Source organism: Agelaius phoeniceus, chromosome 7 (genome assembly GCF_051311805.1).
Source record: "Agelaius phoeniceus isolate bAgePho1 chromosome 7, bAgePho1.hap1, whole genome shotgun sequence".
Classification (NCBI taxonomy): Eukaryota; Metazoa; Chordata; class Aves; order Passeriformes; family Icteridae; genus Agelaius; species Agelaius phoeniceus.
The window spans coordinates 50,815,518-50,824,809 of record NC_135271.1 but is presented as its reverse complement, the minus strand read 5'-3'; the positions used below and the strand labels follow the sequence as shown (position 1 = coordinate 50,824,809).

The 9,292-nt window shown below is 44.5% G+C and overlaps 1 protein-coding gene and 1 long non-coding RNA gene across 10 annotated transcripts in view; one reads left to right on the top strand and one right to left on the bottom strand.

Moving 5' to 3' along the window:
• The first annotated feature begins 527 nt into the window (after nucleotides 1-527).
• Nucleotides 528-7,010, top strand: LOC129122619 (uncharacterized). Of its 3 annotated transcripts, none has more exons than XR_013183125.1 (4): nucleotides 528-602; nucleotides 3,903-3,990; nucleotides 4,365-4,416; nucleotides 6,649-7,010. It is a non-coding gene; the product is annotated as an uncharacterized LOC129122619 (long non-coding RNA). The 3 variants fall into 3 exon arrangements; XR_013183126.1 differs by having other exon boundaries at nucleotides 532-633; XR_013183127.1 differs by lacking the exon at nucleotides 528-602 and adding an exon at nucleotides 715-733.
• The window catches only part of PKP4 (plakophilin 4), a 67,167-nt gene continuing 63,781 nt past the window's right edge, over nucleotides 5,907-9,292 (bottom strand). For 5 of the 7 annotated variants that reach the window (XM_054636555.2, XM_077181838.1, XM_077181841.1 and 2 more), the window contains 3 exons: nucleotides 7,921-8,052; nucleotides 7,452-7,525; nucleotides 5,907-6,971 (listed from right to left, as the gene is read on the bottom strand). In XM_054636555.2, coding sequence (XP_054492530.1) covers nucleotides 6,720-6,971; nucleotides 7,452-7,525; nucleotides 7,921-8,052 — 458 coding nt within the window. In that variant the 3' untranslated portion in view covers nucleotides 5,907-6,719. The remainder of the gene's footprint in view (nucleotides 6,972-7,451; nucleotides 7,526-7,920; nucleotides 8,053-9,292) is intronic. The other 2 variants (XM_077181839.1, XM_054636556.2) reach the window with 1 other exon arrangement.

Here is a 9,292-nt window from a genome sequence, read left to right as displayed (position 1 = left end):
GTGGAGGGGAAGTAAATTCTTCACCTTACTACAGGAGGTGGGGGATACGGCTGCAACATTAAACACAGACATTAAACATTATATCTCAATAACGCCCGATCACCGCGCGGCGCCAGCCGCACACCCGCCGACCGAGGGCACCCGTGATGGGGCGGTGCGGGACCTGCTGGGAAGAGCGGGCCGCGCACAACAGACCCGCCTCCCCAATTCCCGGTCCTCTCCGCAGAGCAGCTGCATCTGTGTGGGACGGTGCGGCGGCAGAGCCCCCCCACACCGCGCCCGGAGCGGCCCCGGCCCCTACCTGCGGGAGGGCGGCGGCCCGGCGGGACACTCTTCCTCAGCACCATGGCGGAACCGGGAGCGCCGGGAACCAAGCGGGGCAGGCCAGGGCAGGACCACGGAACTGCGCAGGAAACCGCGCACCGACCCGAGCGGCAGCGCCTTCGGCGGTTCGAAGCGCTTGGGGTGGGGCGGGGCGGGGTCCTGTGAGCGGGGAGCGGCGCGAGGGGCGGTACGAAGCCGATAGTGAGGGGCGGCAAGCGCTCCGAAGGGAGGTGTGAGAGGCGGAGCGGTGTGAGGGGTGGAGAGCGGCATGAGGGCAGGTGAGAGGAGCAGGGAGCGGCGTGAGGGCAGGTGAGAGAGGCGGGGAACGGCGTGAGGGACGGCGTGAGGGGTAGGGAGCGGCGTGAGGGGTAGGGAGCGGCGTGAGGGGTGGGGAGCGGCGTGAGGGCAGGTGAGAGGGGCAGGGGACGGCGTGAGGGGCGGTGAGAGAGGCGGGGAGCGGCCTGAGGGCAGGGTGCGGTGTGAGGGGCGGTGTGAGGGGCGGTGTGAGAGGTGGGGAACGGCGTGAGGGCAGGTGAGAGAGGCGGGGAGCGCTGTGAGGGGCGGGACTTTTAAAAACATTGCTAGAGTCAAAGAACTTGATTTAGTGAGGTAAATCTTACCCTCTTCAATCAGTAGTATCTGCTTGAGACAAGCAAAACATTGTCATTCATATGCCGTCTTTTAAAAAATCCATTACCTTAACAAACATTGACGTTTTACACTGCATATTAGAAACACAAAACCAGAAAATAGATACAGCCAATCTGGAATTATTTACTGTATGAACCCCTCAATATTTTCATTTTCGGTATTTAAAATGACAAAAAAAAAAAAAAAAAGAAGGAATTATCTTTTAATGTTTACCATCTATGCTGTAAATTATACTGCGGATGAAGAAATGTTCATCACAAACGTTGTCAGTTTCTTGAAGCTGTCAGTGGCGGTAAGATTTTGTATTTCTATTCCACTATACCGGTACCGCCGGGTCTCCAGAAGGATGAGGCGGGTGCCGGGCAGGTGTGAGGCAGCAGATGCATCCCACGGCGCTCTCACAGCGTTCCGAAGGGATGTGAGTGCCCCGGGGAGGGCGACTGGGGCAGCGGCTCCTGCAGCGGCTCTGCTGTGGCTGCGGCCGCGCTGCTCACCGTGCCCGCCGAGGGAGGGCGGCCCTGCCTCTGCTGCCGCGGGCTGGGCTGGGCTGCAGGCAGCTGCTGCAACCATCGAGCACACTGTCAAAAAGATTTCCCTAGACTGCTGTAAACATGTTCTGCTTTGCTGTGCTAAAGCATTTCGTCACAAAAACTTGCTCTTTTAGGGATTCTGAAAGCAAAACACGAAAAAAGAAAAAAAATTGTTAAGTCTCGTGATTTATTTGGAATTGTCTTATTATTGGATGTCAATGATTAAGAAAAAGGACATAGGGAATGTAAAGATAGGATGTGATTAAGTCAAATCAGAAGAAGGGGGAAATAAAGTAAAAAAAAAAAAGGAAGAGAAAATAGATTAAGAAACCAGTAGGTATTTATAGCACAACAACCACTTTATGAGTGACTACTGTTGGCTTGGATCTTTAAAGCAGAAAAAAATGAAAGGACATCCAGTCTAAACTAGATCTCTCTGATATTTAATTCTGTATGTATGAGGCAGGAAATAGTTTTGAAATGCAGCAATTTCCTCCCTAGAAAAGCAACTTACTTTGCAAATATTAAAGTTGATAGTGCTGCAAATCTCTGCCCATAAGCATTTAGCCTGAAGTGGATGATGGCAATTTTGATTGGGAAAATAAATTCTTTTACGTAAAATGATCTGCAGGAGAGAGAACAAAAGAACCCTACTCTGAAGTACTTGGCCAGGAGTAAGGGGTTTTGATATCCATGTTTCTCTGCCTCAGCAGAGAAATACTGATTTTTTCAGTTTGTTTACCTGTGCCGTTTGTTACTGCACAGATTGGAGAGGTGAAATTTCATTACTTACCACATAAGGCAGTCATGTAGCACAGCTTTGGTGCGCTGCCTAAAGCATTAATAATGATAAGGTTTAGTGCCATTGTACATCTGTTCTAGGAATTCTTGGGACAAGCATGGGAACTTGGTTTAAATAAGAAATTTTAAGTTCATGTTGACTTCTTACCATATTAAATATAATATGCCATTTCTTTTTTTCTTTTTCTTCCACTCTCTTTACTTAATTTCCTTTGTCACTTGGTATATCTTTAAATCAGAGGCTGTTGTGAAGTGAAACCATATTTATATAGTACTTTTTGGTGCACCTTATTCTTGACAGGCAGCCCTTGGCACTACCTCAACAATGCCACTGTGCCAGCTTAGATTTGTAAACCTGATTTTATGTAATGATTTCATTTATTTAGACTTTTTTTCTGTTTTCATTTAGACTTTTTACCTGTAGGAAATTGTTAGACTGGTTTGGCTGGGTAAGAAGAATTAGCAAGAGAATAATCCTTCTGTGGCTGTGGGATAGTGCAGTTGAAATCTCTTGCTTTTCCTGCCATCCTCAGTCCCATTTCCCAATCACACAAATACCAAACTTCAGAGATGTTCATCTGATGCTGGGGATAGGTTTATTTTAATGATAGTAATTTGTGAATGACTGAATTAAAAATGAGTTTATATTGTAATGGTTCTACATATTTTCAGAATGTGTTTTTTTTCATAACACAGGCAGATGTTACAGATACGTGGGGACAGACACAGAATTTTAACTGTGATAAAGAGACAATAGTCATTTAAATTTTCCTGAGTGGTGCTCTCAGCATCTCTCACATTCCTGGAAATTTCTCCTTTATAATCTATGTTCTAGAGGCAGGTTATTAGCCGATTGCAAAGTTTGAAAAGTCACTGGGCAGGAACAAAAATCACTATGCTCCCAAGCAGACCGTCTGTTCTAATCCAACTAACAGCTACTAGCATAATTATACACCAGTGTCTCGGGATGACAACCAGACAGCCCACATCAAAAACAAGCAGTTAGCATACAGACATATGGAATACCTTCCTCATGTGTCATATTTTAAACCGCATCTCTCTGTTGTTAAGATCTACTGCTCGTGACTCTGCAGTATTTCCCCTTCTCTGTCTTATTCCCCGTATTGCTTGTTTTCAAATGTCAGAATTACTAAATTGTGGCTACTGACACAAACTGATACTGGTTTTATATCTGGCAACTGAATGGTGAAATACTACTGCTGCTTTCTTAAAGTCAGTGACAGGTAGGCAATACCTTTTTCAGATGAGTCAATATAGCTTGTTTTAGATGCTCCAGGAGCCCAATGGAGACAACAAATATTCTGAGGCAGGTACATAGTGCTTTTTTGTTTTGTTTTTTGTTTGTCATGCTTTAATTTCTCCCACCCATGGTTTTATGTTCTGTTCAGCACAAAGTTAATAATATTAGAGAGATCATTTGTGTTAAGTGTCTAAAGCAAGGAGAAGTAAAGGCAGACATGTTTTCAGTGGGGTTTGTATTCATATAATTTTTCACTAGTGCATGTAGTATATATTTGATAAAATCTGGAGGATATGTCTGGCTTCACATCTGTAAAGCTTGCCTGATTTTTGTAGGGAACCTGACAAGTTCAGGTCTTGGTTCTGATCTGGATGCTGATCGTTTCTCAGACCACAGGAGAAAAAGAAGTCTCCAGGCTGGAAGGTAAAGGGCAACATCATTAAGCAGAGAAACCTTACTGGCTAATTTTAATCATAGATTTTTTTTTTCTCTTTTCCCCACAGAAGGACTAAAAAGATATACCTTTGTCATCACATGTTTTATCCACCTAAGTGCCCATGTTTAAAAAGTATTACTGGGCAGTGGAATAAGTGAGTGAATTCTAAAGAATTAGGTTGCAACACACAGACAGAGGCCTTTAGAATTTCATCTTAATGGAGATCAGTTTCTTCTCAGAGTGCGATTGCTTTTTGCCAATGAATAGGCAGATAGTTCATTCCACAATCTTTCTGACTTTGAGAGCTAGCTGAAAATTAGCACATTCCATAGCCTGCTACTTGTCTTATTCTTTTACACAGGATTCATATAACCTGGGACAGACCAGGAGGTGATGTTTCATACAACAGAACGGTATGTATGACAGCATTTACTAGAATCTGGGGTGCCCTGAAGCAGTAAGGAGATAGGGTGCCTGATATCATTGGCCTGCTCTAGGACTAGCACTGGTCAGTGAACCAGCTGACCATGACAAGCTGACCCAGCTCTTTGGATGGCTGCAGAAATGCTACTGCTGCAGTCTCCCCAAGGGACCCCTGCTTTGTTTCACACAGCACTATCAATTTCTACTGGCGTGACAATGAGTCTACTATGGCTGCACACTAAATCTTGTGATGTAATTACCAACTCTACTCTGAACTAAAATGCCATTAACCAAGCCAAATAAACATTACATTTTTTTTGATGGGGTAAAAACCTTAATAAGAGCAAAAATTCAGTATTTTTTGAAAATGCATGCATTTTAAATTAGTGAATGTCCTATAAGTTGTATCCATCTCAATACAAAATATTTAGAATCTCTAATAAAGTACCGATGTCTTTGGATAACAGACCTCATGAATATTACATCGATGCTAATTGTGAGCAAATGAAGAACCATTCTGCTGATTTCTGCCTTCCAGGCAGACAGTCACTTACCCCCCCTCCATGGCAGTGTCTGGAGAGGTTTCCAAGTGGGGCAGCCAGCACTGAGTCCCTCCCTCACCTCTACCTGATGGCCACAAATGAATCCCTGCACTCTGTGATGGGAAATGACCAACCTTCCAGCACGTCTCAGTGACAGCTTTCCCCTTGTGCCTGCTGTTGTTGACAGCTACAGGAATCTACTTGTAGCTACAAAGTCATGTTCGCCTTGTTTTTCAAGAAGATTATTCCTGTTTATGTTACCTTTTGTGTTAGTCTTCGATACAGTAACTCAAATGAAGAATGCATGCTTGAGTACTGTCCTCAGCTGAGATGGATTCTCTTCAGTCTGTTAACTGTGATGGAAAAACTCATTAGCCTTTTCCCAGTGCTCTCCCATCCTTCTTCAGAAGACTGGAAACCCTGAAAACCCAAGGAAAATGCAGTGATGTGGAGCAATAATGGTGGTTACAGAGAGGGTAGAGGTAACAGACTGTAGAGCACAGGAGAGTTTGTGGTTTAGTTACTTAAAATAATCAAACATATTTATTGGAAACAAATCCAAGCAGACTGTAGTCAGAATGGAGACCATCATTTCTAGGACAGCAAGGTGACCTCAATTTCCTTCAGAGAGCAAGAGGAGGGGTAGAGGGGTGATGGAAAGAAAGCAGGCTAGAGTTCTGAAGTATCTTGGATTGCCAATACCAAAAGTAAAAACAGAAGTCTGAGGAATCGTGCTCAGGAAGGTGCTGGATTTAGCACTTTGAGCCACCAGCCTGACACATTCAGGACATTTCCACTGGAGAGAGCTGGGAAAATGGCCCAAATGTTTTGATATGTTTAACCTGCTTAAGAACATGCAATTAGACTTAATTTTCATGGTATTTGTTTCTTAATATCACACAGAGAAAATAATAAGAAAAAAATGAACAGGGAACAGCTTTCCATGGATGAGACTTCCATATTTATTGTTATTCCATGTGCATAGAAAATGGCAGTGAAGTTCCTTATGAAATAGGCAGGGAATGGGAGAGATATGGATATACTGGACTAGACTTTGTGCTTCAAAATTACACTATTCATTTTTTAAAATTTGGGCTCTTCTTAGAATTCACAACACTTTCTTGGTTTTGGGGTTTTTTTTTGGTGCATGATGTTTCAAATTCCTTTTCCAATGACACACTGCATTACAAATGGATGGCACTTGAGACCAATGTGGCATTTCCATATTTACACCAACAAAGAAATTTACATGACGCAGTAGCATACAATCCTGACATTCAGTAATAGCAATAAAACAAGGGCAGCCATTGGATTTTTTCTGTACAAACTATCAGAACAAGACTTTTATTCACATTAAAAAAATCGGCTTTAATTTGCTCTGACCTACACACTTTCCAAATTCATCATACTCAATTCTCAAACCTTTCATCACATCGCCCACACCCTCACCAGACTACAGGAGCTACAAGTAATGATACCTAACACCTAAGCAGAGCAAAACCATCCCTGCCAGCTTTTTCTCCTGACAATTCCTCACTCAAAAAAACCCCAAAAAACCAAAACCAACCAAACAAAAAACAACCCCAAAACCAAGCCACCACCCCCTGCCCCCCCCCCAAAAAAAAACCAAAACACCAATCATCCTTTTTCCTTCTTTTCTTTCACTTTCATATTTCTTAGCCAAAACAACACGGGGCCATTCCAGTCCTTCTCAAGCCAGACAAGAAGCACGCTGGGCTCTTCTCTCTGTGCTACACCCAGGAGTCAGGAGAGCCTGGGTACTGTTCTGCTCGGTAAGAAGATCGTCTGGTGGAATAAAAGTCTACATAATTGGTGGTTGATTTCAGTCCATACTGTGTTGTGTAATCTGAAGTAGCAGGAAAGTGAACTCGATCGTCAAAGTAAGGATCCTCGTAGCTGTGTGGGGACTGCAGGTACAACCGATAGGCATCGTAGTTTTTCCTGGTGGTATCTTCTTGGCTGTAGTACAATTGCTGATGCTGCTGGTAAAATGATATCAAAATAAACTTTCAAAAATATAATTAGCTGAGAAAATACTGTACCCAAGTGCAGCTCGACCCATGACAGTAATGTAGGTTCCAAACCTCCATGAAATATACCCAGGGAAATGGAGGAAATGCCCCTGAGTTTGCTTTGTGTCTCCTCCTACATCACTTGAAGGGAGTAATTCCAAAAGTGCACAATTTTAGAGCTCAAGTACAGTAAGTACAGAACCTGGCCACACCCACCAAAACCAGCCCAAACCCAATCATAGTCAGAAAAGAGGTCTCAGATCCCACTGTAAGAAGGTGCTAAAACACGTGACTCATATGGAAGCAGCCAGGCTCCATCAGCCCTGAGGCCCTGCCAGCTCAGGGCACTGAGCCAGGACAGTGGAACGGGGCATGTGGCCAGAGCCCCAGGCTTGGCCCCTCCTGCTGGGCCTGGGCAGCAGCGCTACCTGAACACACCTCTGCGCTCACCTGCAGCCGCCGGTTCTGCTCTCTCGCTGGTGAGGAATAGGAACTGATGTAAATTGGTGAAGCTTTGCTAGAACCTGGGAGAAAAAGGTTAATGCATAACTTCAGTCGGTATTCATTCAGCAGTAAGTCTATTGCACATTAAAATTTATAACATCATCATTATAATATAATGTACATAATAATACAATTTTCTGTTCTAGTATTTTAAATAAAAATAAGAATTCCAACTGCCTCTCACCTCCCAGTATAGAAAGGGATCTGTGTTTACTCTGGTACTGGGCAGTTTTACAGAGGACAGCAGAGCTGGTGACACCCTGCCCTGTGCCACAGCCAGGGAATGCAAAGAATGGAAAGGGAAAGCAGCAGCTGGTAGCAAGCAGCCTGCTAATGCAGTAGTCTGTGTATGACTGTGAACTCTTCCCACAAGGGATAGTTCCCTGTTCCAGAAGATGGTCAGCTGGTCTCTTACCAGTGTAGATGTCTTTATGTGCAATGACATCGCCCTGGCTACTGTAATACTGCATAGAAGGGTGCGTCCTGTCGTACTCGGAGCGAGGCTCTCTGATTCCCAACAAAGCCGGGGACGAGGACGTGCTGCCAACTGACAGGAAAAGAGAGGTTCTCAGCATTGACAACAAAAGCCTTTTGCACAGCCAGCCTTCACCACTGCCTGCTCCAAGTGCTCACTGCCAGGGGATGGGTAAGGACAGAACAGCCGGAGCTATTCCTGGGTGAACACCCTAGAGCTGCCAGCCAGGTACCAGAGACTGCAAGGGGCACTCACTGCTCTGTGGTGCTCGCAGGCAGACGCGGGACTTTTGTGACACTCACAGCCCAGATATGGGACCTTACCATGCTAGGACATCGCCTGTGTGGAGGCAGAAGATGACACTCTGCTAATGGTGATGGTTTATCTAAGTTATACTTAAACACAATACTTAAGGCTACCCTGTCACTTGTCCAACCTACCTGGCCTCACAGGTGAGTCCTGGGCATGGTGTGCTCTGGGAGGCCAATGGCCATGGGGGGATCCCAGCTAGGGACCACTTGTGTTCCTCAATAAGCAGCTGAATCTCAACTGCCGTTGTAAGAAGTTCTGCTAAATCCTCCCTGGTCTACATATCCCTTGGGCTTTGTTGGCTCAGAAAGACTCCAGCAATGGGAGTAAAATAGTTAAAAACAATTTCTATAAATTTTGAATCAAAATATTAGTTCAATGATAATCTTCCTCCACTGATGTGTCCGTTACATCATAGCTCAGAATTCTGTGTTTTTATGGATAATTTAATTACTGGTATTTTCCTGGCACATTCATGGCTAAATATGCCATGTTGTTAAAAATCTGACATGGGTCAACATAATAATGTGTGTTTTAATGATGAAGTGACTGAAACAAGAACAACTGTTTCAGGCCAAGCGTATCTGTTCCAACAGGCATCTGCTGTGCTCAGCAGGATGCTGCACAGCCCCTCTGGGGATGTGGGCCTTTCACCACTTCCACTGACTCCCTTGGGCATGGCTGTGCTCTAGAGCAGAAAAGCAGACACTTCCTATTAGGAGTTTTTACTAAACCCTCTTTGAAATACAACATCCTCTGAATATTAAATTAGAGCTGCTCATCTACTTCCTACTTGTCATTCAAAGAACTGGAGTAACACCGTTGTTCTGCTGCTGTATCCTGGGAGAGAAAACACCGAGATAGAAATTTGACAGTTGGTGTCAGAATATCCTTTTACACTTGGGTAGAATCCAGTCATTCCCTGAGCATAAGCTGTACTGGCTTTCTTGGTGGGTGAGAGGAACTCTGGCATAAACGCCACAACAGGTTTACTTCTTGTAGG